At 40.3% G+C, this 16769-nt stretch overlaps 1 protein-coding gene across 5 annotated transcripts in view; it reads left to right on the top strand.

Annotated features, from left to right (window-relative positions):
• pdlim5a (PDZ and LIM domain 5a) overlaps positions 1–16769 on the top strand; it is a 74405-nt gene that overhangs the window by 8289 nt on the left and 49347 nt on the right. For all 5 annotated transcript variants that reach the window (XM_074637820.1, XM_074637821.1, XM_074637817.1 and 2 more), the window contains exon 3: positions 10192–10343. In XM_074637820.1, coding sequence (XP_074493921.1) covers positions 10192–10343 — 152 coding nt within the window. The remainder of the gene's footprint in view (positions 1–10191; positions 10344–16769) is intronic.

Genomic DNA, 16769 nt, shown 5'->3' on the forward strand with positions numbered 1-16769 from the left:
CATTTCAGCCAATGCACTCCGCCTCTTTTGCTCTCCACACGGACTGTTTACCTGCATTCAACCAAAGCCTGCTCGAATGTGATTTGTCAATACTACTCAGACTACAAATGAAAACCAGAACGCTTCCGATACCAAAACCGTGTCCCGTTGCCTACAGAGTCTACATGTTAATGCCATAGACTGTATATAAAGATGGACAACATGACAGCTCCCCAAAACTGAAGCCAAGACATATAGATCACCCCCTGGTGGCTGCCTGCAGTATAGGTCATAAATCCCTCCCCCTCCATGTTAGCGAATGGGACATGGGCCAAACTGAAAAGTCAAAGTACACATTACATAAATTTTTCCCAAAGATGGTTTCTGTCATTTTAGGTAGTTTTCATCACACTGACGTATTTTCAAGTGTTCACTTTTCTGACAAGTTTGGTTTTAATTAGTTATTTGATGCTATAAAAAGGGGGGGTGAGACGTCATGATTGGCAGCTGTGAGTCTCTCTCGCTGACAAGCTGCGGCCGTGTTCGGCTCACTATCCGGGATGTTTTGGCTACACTTCTGTACAGCGGGAGGAAGTGGAGGAGCGTCGTCCATCTATATATACAGTCTATGGTTAATGCAGAATGTGTTTATAGAGATTACTACTGGATGGCTTCTTTTAAGGACCTTGCATGCATTACTGTGTTTGCAATGAGGCTTCTGTAAATACACAATTAGAAGATATTGTTCAAATGCTGCTATGACCAGAAACCCCTGATATTCATATATATTATTCATGCCTTACTAAACATTCAAACAGTTTTTATTCAAGAGTCTCTGGATGGATTTCTCACCCTTTGAGCTACAACTTGATTGAAAGCATACTGAGTAACACACTCACATCATAGGAGCCTAATTGTTACTCTTACTCATTTTAATGTTTTTTAGCCAGGTTTCCCTTGTCAGATGTTGACTATATCATTCCAAGTAGAACATATTATAAACAAGTTAAACATGATATAACCTGTAATTTAAAACCACCATTCTGGATTAATTACAGCCTATGTAAGTGTGTGCCACAGATGACGCAAGCTGTGCGTTCATATGGAATAAGAACAATCCAGTCTTGTGTTAATATGGCTGTATTACTGACTCTGTGTTCACCGGCCCTGCCAACTAAGTCCCGCAGCGCTGTGACAATCACATCATTGAGTCTGGCTGTGAAAGCTGGCTTGTTCATTTCTAGTTTACCGAAGTGCAGTTAGTTTTTACAACGTAAAATTATGTCATGTGGATTTGTGGATGCTGGTCCTGTGTGTAGTTTTATAATATGGGCCTCTGTTACATATCTTACTCTGTTACTATAACCCCATGTAAAGGAAACATCCATACGTCAGTACTTGAACACTGTGAAACTCATAAATATAAGATGTTTAATGATTTCCAGTAGGTATATTGTGACAGAGTGTCACAGTTTATTTTGTTGGCGTACACTTTTCCTTGACCTGCCTTGTCTACTACTTACTCAGTGATATCTTATTTTTCCCAAAACGGCTTATACAGTAGGTACCCTGTGGAGTTTTTGACCCTTAGTAGCACTATGGAGGACTGTTGTAATGAGTGGGTCCCCGCTGTGTTACACATACATATGCATTCCTGCTAATTGTGTCACACAATTCCACTGATCTACTGTTGGCAGTAAACTGCCGAAAAACGCAATAACGTCCCAGCAAAAGCAGGGGAGAAAAAGAAAAACATGGATGTAAACAATGCAGGTAACAAACTTTTCAAAAAATGGGTTGTACAAATGTTTTATAAGGAAGGAAATGCATTCAACACGTTTGTTAGGCCTCAGGGACACACAGTGCATTGTGGTGATTAGCACTTAATGCAAACAGAAACTTTTGTTTACAAGAAAACTCCACAGGGCACCTTTTAAAGCTGCAGTGGGTAGAATTGGAGCAAATGTGATTTAAAAAAAGTTATTTTTATAAAACGGTCACTATATCCTGACAGTAGTGCATGAGACAGGTAATCTGAAAAAGAAATAATGTGCCTCTGTGTCCTCCGGTGCTCCTAATGGCATCTGCAAGATTTCACAGACAGAAGGAAAACAATCAATCAGAGCCGAGCTGGAGTCTGTCGTCTCTGAGCAACTGTCAATTACTCGCAAACTCTGATCAAACGGTCAAACTAGGCAGCGCTGATCAAATACAAATTGATATGTTACATTGATATGTAATGCCTATTTCTTGCCTCAGATGTTTTTAGAAACATCTTGTAGTGTACGGTTTAGCTGTAAAATGGTTTGTTACCCAGCAGCCATGTTGAGATCTGTTGAGGAAATACTAAGCACCGCCCACCAGCCGGAGCACATTTTCTCATTTTACAGTTAAACGGTACACTACAAGATGTTTCTGAAAACATTTTACTCGAGAAATAGGCATTGCAGTTACAGAATATTGATTCATTTTTGATCAGCGTTGCCTAGTTTGACCATTTGATCGTAGTTCGTGAGGGATTGACAGCTGCCTCCGTTGAATGAACAGCCAATAGGAACCTGTGATTGGCCAAAGTCTTTCGTCATGGGCTAGATTTTTTAAAGCCTGAAAACAGAGCCATGAGGAGGTGCGGAAGTCTAGTTTTCTCTCAGAAAACTTTAATTACAAGATGCTGAAAGGTTATTATGGAATTTTTGACCAATGACGCCAAAAACCTTCTGCCTACTGCAGGTTTAAGTATCAAGCTTCAGGTTTAGTGCATACATAGAATTGTTTTGGGATTAAGAATAGACACACTACGCTGACTTTGCAGCACTCTGTTGCACATTATCTTTATAATTTTTACTTTGCAAACCCATATCAGAAAAATCATTTGACTTCCTTATAAGAAACTTTTCATAGAGTATCAGGAGAGAAGCAGCTTGATCTTAATGCTTATCAGCTTGTATCAAAGGTGGATTATGTTTGAATGGGGTGGCTTCTTGTAAGTATAGCAGATCTCTCTCTTGTGTGCCAAGCTTTATACTTAAGGTGCACAATGTGTGTTTCTGTGGGTTTGGCAGCTGTAGCTGCAGTGAGCTATCTATGGAAACTCAGTCCGATAAAGCCTTTTCTTATTAAGGTCTCCAGCATTAACATACAAGTCAGGCAGTAATTATTAGACACCCGGTGCACACACAGCTTTAGGGAAAGAAACGGTTATTTTCAGATGCTTTCATTAGATTGAAAGTATGTGTGTGTGTGTTAGTGTGCCAGCATAGGGGTACACTTGCAAACTCACACCATGCATATACTGTTACAGGAATCCTTTAGAGAGATCCACTAGTGGGCTGAGGCCCTTTACAAACTTGCTTTATAACATTATATTGATTCTAACTCCCAGTTGGAGCGCTGCCGCTTCTATAACGAACAATTTATCCAGAGACTCTTTTCTTTTCTCCATTCTCTACTTTATGTTGTTGTACCTTGTGGCATACTTCAGTTTTTTGTGTTGATATATGACTAGCCAGCAGTAAGGCGTGCTGTACGTTTCTATACATTAGTAATGCAATGGGCTTTTTAGATTCTTTCAACCGATCATCATTCTTGAACTTTCAACCCTGAAGCAAACCTGCCAGCGTCAGACTCTTTATAGGAGCAGTGGATTTTGTCGGATAAACACTAGACTCTGTTTCAGGTATTTCCATGATGCAGCTGACATCACTGCCTGATTTACGTACCTCATTCAGGAGCGTAAATTGTGAGCGAAACGCTGTCTAACACGGTTTAATATGTGTTACTGATGGATCCAACTAGGTTGAGGTGATGTCTGCCCCAGATTCTGTCTCCTGCACTTTCTTAAACCTTCCCCTTTCTCTCTTCTAACTTTTTTTCCGTCTTTCTGTCTCTGTATCTCCTTCATAAATCTCACTCACCTCTATGTTTCTCCCTCTCTGTCTCATACCCTTCAAACTCCATCTGTGCTTCTTCATATAACTTTTTTGTCTGTTTACTTTGTTGCTAAGCGATCAGAGCACCGAAGCTGTCATGCTATTTTCCTGCACATTAATATTTTTGATAATATTTATATAATCTATTACACCATTTTTCCTAATTGCAATTTTCTGTTCCTACATGAGATTCAAATATACAGTAAAAATGTAATGTAGGATCACAGTAAAAGATAACCTACTGCAAAAAGATCTAAGTGAAATGAATATTTTTGGAGGCTGGCATATTGAAGCCACTTTTGTGGATGTTTGATTTACAAAGAACAATCCGGGTCTTCGTGTCTCCCGCTCTCAGTGTTTTAATCATAGCGTGATGTTAACCATCTGCCTGTCATCTCTGTCACCCCTCGTGCTGAAAGCAGCTATTGTTCAAAGCACTCAAACTGGTCAGTGTATGTTCAAACCAGACAATGTTTCAGCACTCTCCAGATAGCCTTTATTGCCGTGTGTTGGAACCAGTTTACTTTTTCAGAACACTTAAATCAGACAGCGGACGTGTTGAAAAGTGATGCTGTTGGAAGCATAAATGGTAAATTCATCTTTGAAGGCTGTAACACACTGCAGGTGGGTTTTTTTTTCATTCTTTTGAGTGTGTTGACACGAATATTGACCCTTCCACTTTTGCCTGAATGTATAATAAGGAAGGGCACTTTTAAACAAAGGTAGTGTGTGTTGAATATCAGATATGTTATAAAGAAAGCATGTAAAAGTAGCTTTTATAAATTGTGACAGTTATTTAAAACCGCATAAAGAATTTATTTTTATTTTTGGCCACCTGAAAAACAGACTTTATGTTATACCCTTAAATAAAGTTGACATGGTTAACTTCATCTAGCAGACCCTTAAGCGACCGTACAGGAATTATGTGATTTGTTACAGTTTTGGAGGGCACAGCCAAATGATGCCGTATCCATTTCAGTTATTGTTGATGTAGAAAATCTTTATTAGAGCTTAACAGAGGGCTTTTTGTGTCTACTCATTTTCTGACGAGGATTTCAATGCAGTCTTCTAAAGCTAATTTAGCCACTCTTCTCATCGGTGTAAATTCACATTGTGAGATCAACAAGTCCCATTCTGACAAGACTGAGAAGGGAAGATTCTGTTCTTATTCACAACATAAAAAAAATCTCAAACAGTTAATTCACTTTTCTCATGTGTTTCAGTTGTCTGTTGGGATGTTTGCATTGTTGGCTCATCGGAGGGTTATTAATATAAGTCATGGTCAAGTGTTAACGGACGTCCCTCCACATTTGGAGCCGAGCTCAGCTGCTGTCGGAGAGTATGAATGTACATACATGTACTGTATTACCGTCTCCAGTGGATATGTGCGTAGTGTTAAAGCTGCTGTTTTCTGTCATGGCCAAAGCAACCGAGCCATAAATCAAATACCCTGGGAAACTCCAAGTGCTTGGCTCGTTGCATACACGGATTATTTCGATTTCTGTTTCTGATTTTCGTCAATGATTTGTCGCACTCGCTTTGATGTGAAAATTGAAACTACTTTGAGCTCTGAAATCTTTTTAATCATAGTGATTGAAAACAAATGTATGCTTTTGGAAACAGATTTTCCCGTCAGCACGAACACTCAGGCTTATTAGGAATGAAGACATACAGATTAAATACTTTCAGCACAAATTAAAAAGCTTTTTATGTCTGTTGTATGGACCCTTGTTCAAAATCCTCTTTGATATAGATGCACTTTGATGCAGAAAGTTAGGGTGAGTGTTTCTTCTGGAGAGAGAGGTAGGGGTGGTGTGTGTAGGGGGCAGGAACAGAGCACTAATTGGGGGAAAACATGTAATTGAACATTTTGTGGTGAGCGTTTGGTCCATAACAGTGCCAGAGTGGTTAGCGTGAACGCACCCCTTGAAATGGGTCAGAATGCACACAGAAGAAAGAGCCCACAGATTCAGCAGTTATTTCTCCTTCCTTTTCATCCACGCAGTTCTAATCAGCACCATCAAGTCGATCCCTCATTACTCTCTTCTTCCTGCCCTCTGAGGCTGCGAGTGGTGGTGTGTGGTGGTGAGTGATGTTGCATGTGTTGGGCTAATATGACTATAAAAGGTTGGGGGCCGCAGAGCCTTAACACTAATCCGGGTGCAGCTCTTTTATTAGCCCTGCCTGTGTCTGTCTTTGTGTGTGTGTGTGTGTGTGTGTGTGAGAGACAAAGATAGAGGCTGAGGAAACACAGAGGGGGATGTAACACACCAAAGACGACTAAACCCACATTACACGTTCTCATCCTCGACTGTCGTTTCTCATTTAGCAGAAACAGATTTTCTTGTAGAAGCTCCAGTTTCAATAGCTGCACTTGAAGTGATGTACAGTATGGTGGGTAAGAGTAAGAGCCACTTAATGGCTGATGGCTAGTAAAACCGCAAAAGTGGTCTGTGTGTGCATGTGTGTGTTCAGGGAAGTGGTCTGTGTGGTCCTTTTTCACTGTGTCAAAAGAAACAAATGACCTCACTCCCCTTTGGACAAACTTGGACCTTCTGTGTGACCAAGAATGGTCACAATTAAATCTGCAGCTGTGTTTTTGTTCCCTAAGGACTTATGTATAACATTTAAGTCCCATTTTATTAACAATATAACAAACGCACTAAACCAAATTGTTACAAAGATGAATGTGATATCAGTCATTGTTATGAAAGAAAATGTTTTGTAATGATACCTTCACATTGGTCTTATATAGGTCGATATGGTGCTTTAGCGTCATGGGAAAAAGACAGGAGATACTGTGTGCAACATCCTACGCACATTTCCAAATTTGTCACAGTCCTCCCTCAGCCTGCTGATAAGAATGGCTCTGCTTTGTATGACACATGCTGCCACAATGTATTGCCCTGTCTGTCGGTGACTGTAAAGACGGTAATAAAAAAGCCATTAAAGCTGAAGTTGGTAACTTTAAGCAAATATGAAAAAGTTATTTTTATAAAACGGTCACTATATACTGACAGTAGTGTATGAGACAGGTGATCTGAAAAAAGTCTGCCTCCTCGTGATGCCATTTGCAAGATTTCACCAAGAATAACCAAACAGAGCCAAGCAGTCACTGGGCAGCTGTCAATCACTGCTCGCGTAACTCGCAAACTCCGATCAAACGGTCAAACTCGGAAGTGCTAATCAAATATGAATCAATATATTATACATTGTGAAATGCCTATTTCTCACCTCAAATAGTTTTAGAAACATCTTGTAGTGTACTGTTTAGCTGTAAAATGAGAATGTTTGTGACCCCGGCAACCATGTTGAGACCAGTTGAGGAAATACCAAGCACCACCCACCAACTGGAGCACAGCCAATAGGAACGTTCAATAATGGTAGATGGACTTGCATTTATATAACATTTTTCTAGTCTTCCGACCACTCAAAGCGCTTTACACTTCATGTCAGCATTCACCCATTCACACACACATTCATACACTGTTGGCAGAGGCTGCCATGCCTTCGTTAATTGTCTTGCTCAAGGACACATCGACATGTGACCGGAGCAGCCGGGGATCGAACCACCGACCTTACGATTGGTGGACGACCTGCTCTACCGTCTGAGCCAAAGCCGCCCAATAAGAATGCTCTCTCTGAAATGACCTGTGATTGGCCAAAGTCTCCCGTCACGGGCCAGATTTTTTTAAAGCCTGAAAACAGAGCCATGAGTAAGTGCAGAACTCTACTTATGTACCGTTTAGCTGTAAAAATGAGAGTTTGTTGCGGCTGGTGGGTGGTGCTTGGTTTTGGCTCGACTGTTCTCAACATGGCGGCCGGGTCCCAAACGTTCTCATTTTACAGCTAAACAGTACACTACAAGATGTTTCTGAAAACATTTGGGGCGAGAAATAGGCATTACAGTAACAGAATATGGATTCATATTTGATCAATGCTGCCTGGTTTGACCGTTTCATCGGAGTTCGCGAGTTTCCTGAGCAGTGATTGACAGCTGCTGTAGAGACTGCTCGGCTCTGATTGGTTGTTTTCCTTTGGGCCCGGTGGAAACTTGCCAATGCCTTTTATGACCACCAGGAAGAGGCAGAGGAACATGATTTTTTTGCAAATTACCTGTCTCATGCACTACTGTCAGGATATAGTGACCGTTTTTAAACTTTTTTTTATCAAAGTTCCCGACTGCAGCTTTAACAGATACTAATATAGTATTTCTGGTCAGAAATAACAGTATCAGAAACAAACACAAAAAGTCTCCTTACATGGTAATTATGCAGGAATTAAACAGAATTAAACTTATTCTCCTGTTTGTTTTTCTATCAGTGACAACATTATATTTGTGTCACCATTACTCACCATTACTCTCACCTGTATAATTGTACTTCAATAGCACATACTTTAACCTTCCAAGAAGGAAACAGGGCGAGCTTCACAACATAAATATAGAACACATAATTGCATATTAAATCTAATTTAATTTTATTTCGGCATGGACTCAGACCCACTTGTTAAGTGGTTAGTTGCCTCGCAACTCTTCTCCAACACTTGTTTACAAAATCTGTTCAGCATTGCTCACAAATGGACGACAACAGAAGTCATGGGTGTGGAAAATGTTACAGTTGTTCCCCCAGCAGGATTATAATTATGTATTTAACATTTCTGTCAGGAACAGAATTGATACTGTGCAGCGTTTGTGCATGTCGATGCCGTGTTGAACAACAGGATCGGTGTTCAATGCCAGACCTGCTGTTCAACATGACTTCTTTTGTGTGGCTTGAATCTGGTTCAAATTAACCAGCTTCCCCCAGAGTGGAAGTGCAGCAATTAAACTTTGTTTAGATGCAGGTATTTGACGCATACCTCAAAAAGTCATGGGACACACTGAAAACCAAAGACAAGTGGAGGGCATGTGTATTTAATGATGCGTGCAAACTAAGAGATGTCTGGCTTGTATTTGCCGTTACCTCAAAGCCAATAAAGCTGGTATGTGTCTGCTCCGTGTATCATCGTCCTATTAGCTACTTGTCACCTTTTTAACAGTGTTTTGTACGAGTGTAATGACCTAATTGCTTTTTTACTGGGAATAGATTCACTTTAGTTGATCTTAAGTGTGTGTCAAGATAAGCTTAATTTGTTTTTGTTTATAGAAGCAGACATTACGCCAGCTTCTTAGTTACGGTGCTGCTGTTGACATTTGGTTCTAAACTCTAAATAAGGTCCTGCAGTATCAGTCAGCTTCCAGCCACCGTCTAGACATACAGAGGGCAATATTTAGAATAGAACTCTAGCCACAACTTCTCAATGCTGCGTTCTTTGTGATACAACTTCATTTTCATTGTCCACTCAACAAAACATTTTTGGCCATTTAGCTTTCTGATACATTTTCAATCAACGAAAAGTAATTCCTCATTTTTCGTGCGTTTTCCTACGAATGTCCAGCAACACGTGACGTACGTGTCGATATCTGCTCCAGCCTTTTCAAAATAAACTTCTGTCTTCACAGGAAACATCTTGGTTAGGTTTAGGCAACAAAACTACAAAGATGGTGGTTTGGGTTGAAATAACTACGGAAGTGGCGTAACTTAAGTACGGAAGTTCCGTGACATATAAATCTACGTTGACTTCTGGTTTTGCATTGGGTATGAACAGCGGTCTCCTGGCAAAAGTCTGGTGTGTTTTGACCCACTTGTCCAATCCGACCTCCTCCCTTTAGTGGCGTTTGTCTCTCTTTATACTTCCTAGTTCAAGATTACATGGGTTACATATGAATAGATTTCGTGGGATATATACGAATTGCAGTAAATTCAATTTAGTAGGTATAGCTACAAATGGTGAATGAGAACTGCCTGTTTCAATGCATGTATGCTGATAAAAGAAAAATCTTTTTCTGTCTAGTTTTTCACTTTACAACCTACTAATAAGAAATGTCTACATACAGTAGTGGATGACTGCATTAAGGCTGTGATCTCTCTTCTCACACATGCTGTGGTTAAGAGACATTTTGAAATTAAACAAGTTGTACGCCCAGTATGACAGCACATCATAAAGAAGAAACAAAGGTAACTTTGATTCCTGCTATTAGACACGCATCAGTGAACGTACAGTAGACCCACCACCATCATGTGGTAGAGGACCAGGTCTTTCATTAGCTCTGCCCAAATACTTCTGTAATGGAATGGATCCGTAAATCCTGTGATAAATACAGAGTGAATGTGAGCAACCCTGTGATGCTTTTTGGTTGTGTAGATAATTCAAGTTGTTTGTGGTTTTTGTGTGTCTGCAGCTGACGGATGCTGGGAAGGCAGCTAAAGGTGGCATCGGTATCGGAGACATGGTTCTGTCTATTGACGGCATCGCCACGGAGGGCATGAACCACCTGGAGGCCCAGAACAAGATCAAGAGCTGCACCGGCAACCTCAGCCTCAACCTGCAGAAGTAAGCCATGACCTCACACTCACTGTGTGTATCTCTCTGTGTGTGTGTGTGTGTGTGTGTGTGTGTGTGTGTGTGTGTGTAGTAGTAGTTATGCAACCAAAATGAAGCCAATGATTTAACGTGTTAACGTGAGTGGGAAGTCATTCCTCTTTGTGACAACAAAGGGTCCATACATTCCCTTTCAAACCCTCCCAAACAACCCATCTCTGCATCAGATTTAAAGTCCATGCTTCCCCTTTGAACGCCGGGCATCCCGCGTACAGGCAGATGTTCACTGTTGTTGTAGGAGTCAATCTTAGCTCTAACACAGCAACACCATTAGTTCTGCCTGATCTGCCGGTCCCTGAAGGAAAGAGGAATAACTGAAATCACAGCTAGAGCATCACACATGTGGACCACCTCCTCTTCCCCGAGGCCTACTCTTCACTGTTTGGTGGAATCCTGTTGTACAGTGGAGCTGATTTATCACAAGCAGTTGTGTTGCAGTGTGTGTGTGTGTTTTGTTGCTTTATATTGGGTCTCATGTGGTTTAAATTGTCCGGTTCTTTGGCAGCACCTGTAGGCATGCATGTGTTTTCATTTAAACACACATGTTCAAGGCTCCTACACTTGTCCTTTTTGGATTGGAGATCATGAAAGAGGGAGCCGATTTACAATGTACAGTACATACAGAGGTAAAATTAATCGATTTTGCCAAGCATTAAATCAGAATTGATTTAATTGAAGTAATAAAATGCTTAGTTTCCTTTTCTTTCTGTTGTGTCTCTTTCATCTTTGTCTGCATGTCTAGATTTCATATCCTGTCCTGCCTCGATGACTTTTCATCTTTCTTTCACTCCTCCCCTCATTTGAGGCTAACTGAGCATGTCCTCTAATTTGTGTCCAAATGATGACAGACCAAAGATGTATGCTTTTGGTTGAGTGGCAGAGAACACATACTGTAATACCGCATGGCTTATAGTAAAGGTCAGTGTGGGTTCCTGTGAAAGAGAGACCCATGAATCAAACCCTTTTTTATGATGACTGAAGCAGGTCTTAGAATAACACTTGGCTGAAGGTCAACAAGTTTTGCTGACAACGAAGATATACAACCAATCGGTCCGGCAGTCGTTTGATTGACACAATAATGCGCAATGCAAAAGCATGTAATAAGAACGCTGTTCATGCTTTACGCATGTCACATGCACGCCATGTAGTCTGTACTGACTGCAATGTAATGACATAGAATAAAAGGGGAGAAAGACCGCTAATGGCGGCTGGGAGGGGAGGTGGATGGGTCCAAAAACACAGGAGACCGGTGTTTTACATTTTTTAGTGACGTTTGTCACATGTTTTCCATAGTTATGATACGCTGTTTCCGTATGTATTTTATTTAGGTTACGTACTTATTTTAAGCCCAGCCGTGGCGTTTTTCCCAAACCTAGCTAAGTGGTTTTGTTGCTTCCTGCTTGTAAAACGTGATACTGGCGAGTCTATTATACGCTTTGGTGTTATACTGTGTTGGACTTTTACGATAATTAGTTTTAAACAGATTAGAGCAAGTGTAGTTCGGCTCATGGTTTATATACTGTCGTGGAACAACACATGCATCTGCTTATATAGTTTGTCTCCCTAAAGCTGCATTAAAACATGTGGATGAGACGACTAATAGATTCAACATTTCTGTGCTTCAACTAACATTTGGCATATAATGAAAGAGGTTGATATGATCTTGGTACTTTGCAAGACTCTGCAGATAACTAAAACCTGACAAACATATGATTTATTATTATGACTGGCACACCGTATATCTTCTCTTAAAGGAATAGTTCGACAGTTTGTGAAATATGTTTATTCGTTTTCTTGGAAAGGATTAGATCAGAGGATTGAAACCACTCTTCTGAGGGTTAGCCTAGCTTAGCATAAAGCCTGGAAACAGGGGGAATCAGATAGCCTGGCTCAGTCTAAAGGTAAGAAAAAAGCACCTAGCCAAGAATAGTCCAGCACATAACCTCCCGTAAAACCACAATCTGTTGTTTTTACACTTCACTGTTTGTACAGATTAACACTTAGAACTCTGCAATAGAACTGGTCTGCCAGTGCCTACATTGGTATTTTTGCTTATTGCGATGTCACTTCTAGGAGTATCATCAAATATGTAAAATATGTACAACCTGAGCTGACATGTTATGTCAGTCAATAATCTGTAGTAGTTGATAAAAGTATTGATATTGTGACATGAATAAAAAAGATGCTTTTTCATTAGCAGTTTGAGTGCAAAGGCATTTTGATAGTTTTGTTACATCCGGCACGTAGCGTAACGTAGTTACATCATCACAGACATACAATGTGATGAGGCGAAAGACCAAAGCCTTAGCTTTATGCTGTAAAAAGAATTAATGTTCCAGCTATTATGGTTTTATTTTAGATCGATTCAAACAGGATCATGCTAACAATGATCTCCCGCTGTCGCAATAATCTGGTGCCACTATGTGTTGTCACAGCATACTGTATTGTACCGCACGTAAGGTAACGTAATGACTTTGTCACGAGCGTACAACATGATGGCGCAAAAGACAGAAGCCTTACCTTTCTACTGCAAAAAGCATTAATGCTGTAGCTATTATGGTTTTTATTTTATATCGATTTAAACAGGATCATGCAAACAAAGATCTCCCGCGGCAGCCCCGTGGGAGGTCCATTCTAAAGGGTTAAACAAATGTGATACAACGTATTATTTAATGAGCTTTAGAGGTGCTGATAGGTGGATCTTTTATCTTATCTCATCATCTAACTCTCAATATGTGTTTATCCCAAATTGTCAAACTGCTCTCTCAACATTCATTAATCTTTCCATTGTTAATGTTTTTCAACTGCCGTAACGACCAGAGCGAGATTTGTATCTGTCATAGGCTTTTGTTTCCAATTACTTCATTAAGGTTCCAAAAGAGCTGCCAAGTGCCAGTGCAACTGAACAAATCTCATGTAAGGGTGCGCTTGTTTGGAGGACCAGTTAAAGGATTATCTGTTCTGCATCGCTCTGTGTGTCTGTGGCAGACATCAGCCCTTCAAGGGTTGATTCATGCCCCATTGGAAACACATGGAACGGCTTGTTTCATTAAGTGGCTGTATTATATTATTAAGGCTGTGTGTGACCAGGCAGACACTTTTGGGACAGCTGGCTTCAGCTTCTGCTTTACTGGGATAATTTAGGGTCCAGAAGATTGACAGTAATCCCTACGATCAAAGTTTCAAGGTTTTTTTTGTGTTTGTTGCTTGGCACCCATTGGCACTGTGAGTTAGACATACTGTATATTCAAAGCATGTCATGCCTAGTTCAACATCTGGACTTTTATGGGTTTACACGCGTAATGGAAAGAACCAATCTCGTCTCTCGTTTCTGTTAGTTTTTATAGGCGTCGTTCGCCTCTCTTTTCATTTTTTTCCTTTCTGCCTGCACATTGTGATTGGGTTTGTCACTGGGTCAGTGGATGATAACAGCGAGAAGATAAAGACAAATGTTAACAATGCATGTGGCGTCTGCCTGTGTGTATTTTAAAAGGAGACAGGTTGTTATTCCTTTTCCAAATAAACACGTGATGGGGAGAAGAGATGGACAGCAGATGTGCGGACAAGGACAAGATGGGGAAAAGCTGTCAAATAGAGTTGCTTCTACAAGAAGAACTTAATACAAAGCTGAATTTGTCCAGGTTATAATTATTTTTAAGGATGATCTTACATCTGCCATGATGTAAGGAGGGCCAAATTATCCTGCCACTGACTGGAACAGAATCGGGATTTATTACCTGCGAAGTAAAGCCAGATAAATGCATGAATGCAAATAGCGTGGTAACCAGAGTAATCATCTCTCACCAACATTCATTTAGCTGTCTGTGAGACATATTTCTACAGTGGAAAACATATTATAGTGAAGCAAGCAGCGCTGAAATTGCAGGTAACAGGTGCCAAAATAACATCAGTGCAAGTTTGTTGTTGTTGTCCCATTTATTCCAGCCACAGACTGTATCCAAGAAGTGGACGTAGTCACTGTGACGTCAGCCATTAGTTTGTGGACTGATGCTTTTAAGCTTCGAGTTCGGCATTTTGGCTGTTGCTATCTTGGTTTTTGGCCGTCGCCTTCTCGTTTTTTTGCCACCAGAAGTGACACGAGAGGGTGGAGCTAAGTTCAACCGAATGCTGAATAAGACATTTTAAGGGGACCAAAAAGGTTATAATTAACTTTCATGAACTGAAAACACACTGTGAAAGGGTTAAAGTTCTATAACGAAATTGCGGACAGCTCCCGGACCAGACAACAGCGTGATAGCGACCTGTCAATCACAAGGTAGCCACGCCCTAAAGCATACCCTGCTTTATGGTCTATTTGACTCTAAATGGGACCATAATTTACTAAATGAACATCATGCTGTATTGAAGAAGACTTGAAACTACCTATTGAGACCATAAAGTCATGTTTACAATGTTTACTGAGGTAATAAATCAAGTGAGAAGTAGGCTCATTTTCTCATTGACTTCTAATCAATCAGAGTTCTTTTTGCAACCGGAGGAGTCGCCCCCTGCTGGCTATTAGAAAGAATGCAAGTTTATGGCACTTCCACATTGGCTTCACTTCTCAGACTTCGAGGTTTCCCACTGGTTCCAGCTCAGATCAGCCAGTTTTAACTGGTATAACCAGTGGTTTCAAAGTTCAAATGAGCTACAAGCGATTTGTGCATTATTTAAAACAAAAAATAAATCACTTTGATAAGCAGCAGATTAAAGATGTTTTTGATTTTCTGTGACTCATTTTACGAACTCTAACTTACAGATTTTTGATTTAGGTTTTGGCAGCCACCCTATCAACATATTTTCCTGTTAACACATCAGGTTTTGTACTTGAAAAGCAGACCTCACATACATTAGAGGCTGTTTTATCAGCGTCTGTCATCCCTCTTTTATTGATTTTTTTTTAACTTTGAGAGTTAAAAAAGATTCCGTCTCACTTACTTCACTCTTTGTTTCAAGAGGACCATAGCACATGCAGAGTGCACAGACAAATTGTTCATGATTTGCGGGAGTTTCACTCCTACTTCTCAGCATATATGGCTGAACTATATTTGGCAACAGCAGCAAGTGTCTGGCAATCCAGTGTTTAAATTGAATTATGTGGTTGTAAGTCTTATCACAACGTGACCGAGTGAGATGTTGTGTAGGCTTTCAAAGATCGGTATCATCAGTGTCACATACAATAATCCAGTTAATTGTTAACTGTCTATCAGCCACTTTACAGTCTCTGTACAATAAATTGTAACGAAGACAGTTTATCTCAGATTAAATTAGATACATTTCCTGCATAACTGGAATAGCAGTAAAGGAATAAATAGTAATGGGGACATGACTGGTTACTGATCTGAAGTGTTTGTTGTTTCAATCTTTGCCTGAGTTTTTCTTCTGTCTAGGAATGCACTCTGTATTGTTACGTTAATAATAGCTCTCAAAACACAAACTTTTGGTTCCTGACCTTCGGAGCCTTCACAGATTTCTGTCAGACAGTGTCAGTGTGTGTGGGTATGCAGATCTCCTGCTACGGGAGTGAGGTTTAAATACCAAAAGAAGCAGAAACAGGAAATAAGCTAAGATGGAAAAAGCTAAAAGAAGTCAAGGGAGACCAGTGGACTAACAGCATGGCAAAGAGATGAAAGAGAGACGCATAAACAACGATGGACATAGATTCTCCAAGGCCGACATGGCTTCTGATCAATTTGGTTGACATCTGCAGTTTCTGTAAACAGTGGATCACACTGCTCGATGGCACCATGGCGAGAACGGTAAAACAGCACTGCTCCATGTTTAGATTCATAGATGCCCATAAAGTTTTACTGCGATTGCTTACGCACAGCTGTGGAAAAATTGCAGTTGAGTTTCTGGGAATTTCTTTTGTCAGTGAATCATTTATCTGTTTTTATCTTCAACGTCAAACTGAATTCCATTTGATGAGACCAATAAAGACAACTAATATCTTGTAGACAACGAACTGTTTTACTTTGAGAGAGATATCAACACATGTGGAGCACATGTGTTCATAACACACACACACACACACACATACACACACAATGGACACACACGAATAGACTATCAAATGGCTGGTTGGCAAGAACAGATGGATGACAATGTTTATGTGCTACTAACTTGCAACAGTAAATGTGCTTTTATTTAACAAAATAATGAAGCCATTGCATTGCAAAATGTTGATTCCAAACCAGGCTGTAACCTCCGGTTCTGAAAAATGACGACAATACAGAAGTGTCTTATACTTTCAGTCTTTCTTCTGACCATCAGGGGGTGACACCCCTCGATTGTATAGAAGTCTATGAGAAAATGAGCCTACTTCTCACTTGATTTATTACCTCAGTACACATTGTAAACATGAGTTTATGGTTTCAA

This window comes from Sebastes fasciatus, chromosome 6 (genome assembly GCF_043250625.1).
Source record: "Sebastes fasciatus isolate fSebFas1 chromosome 6, fSebFas1.pri, whole genome shotgun sequence".
Taxonomy (NCBI): domain Eukaryota; kingdom Metazoa; phylum Chordata; class Actinopteri; order Perciformes; family Sebastidae; genus Sebastes; species Sebastes fasciatus.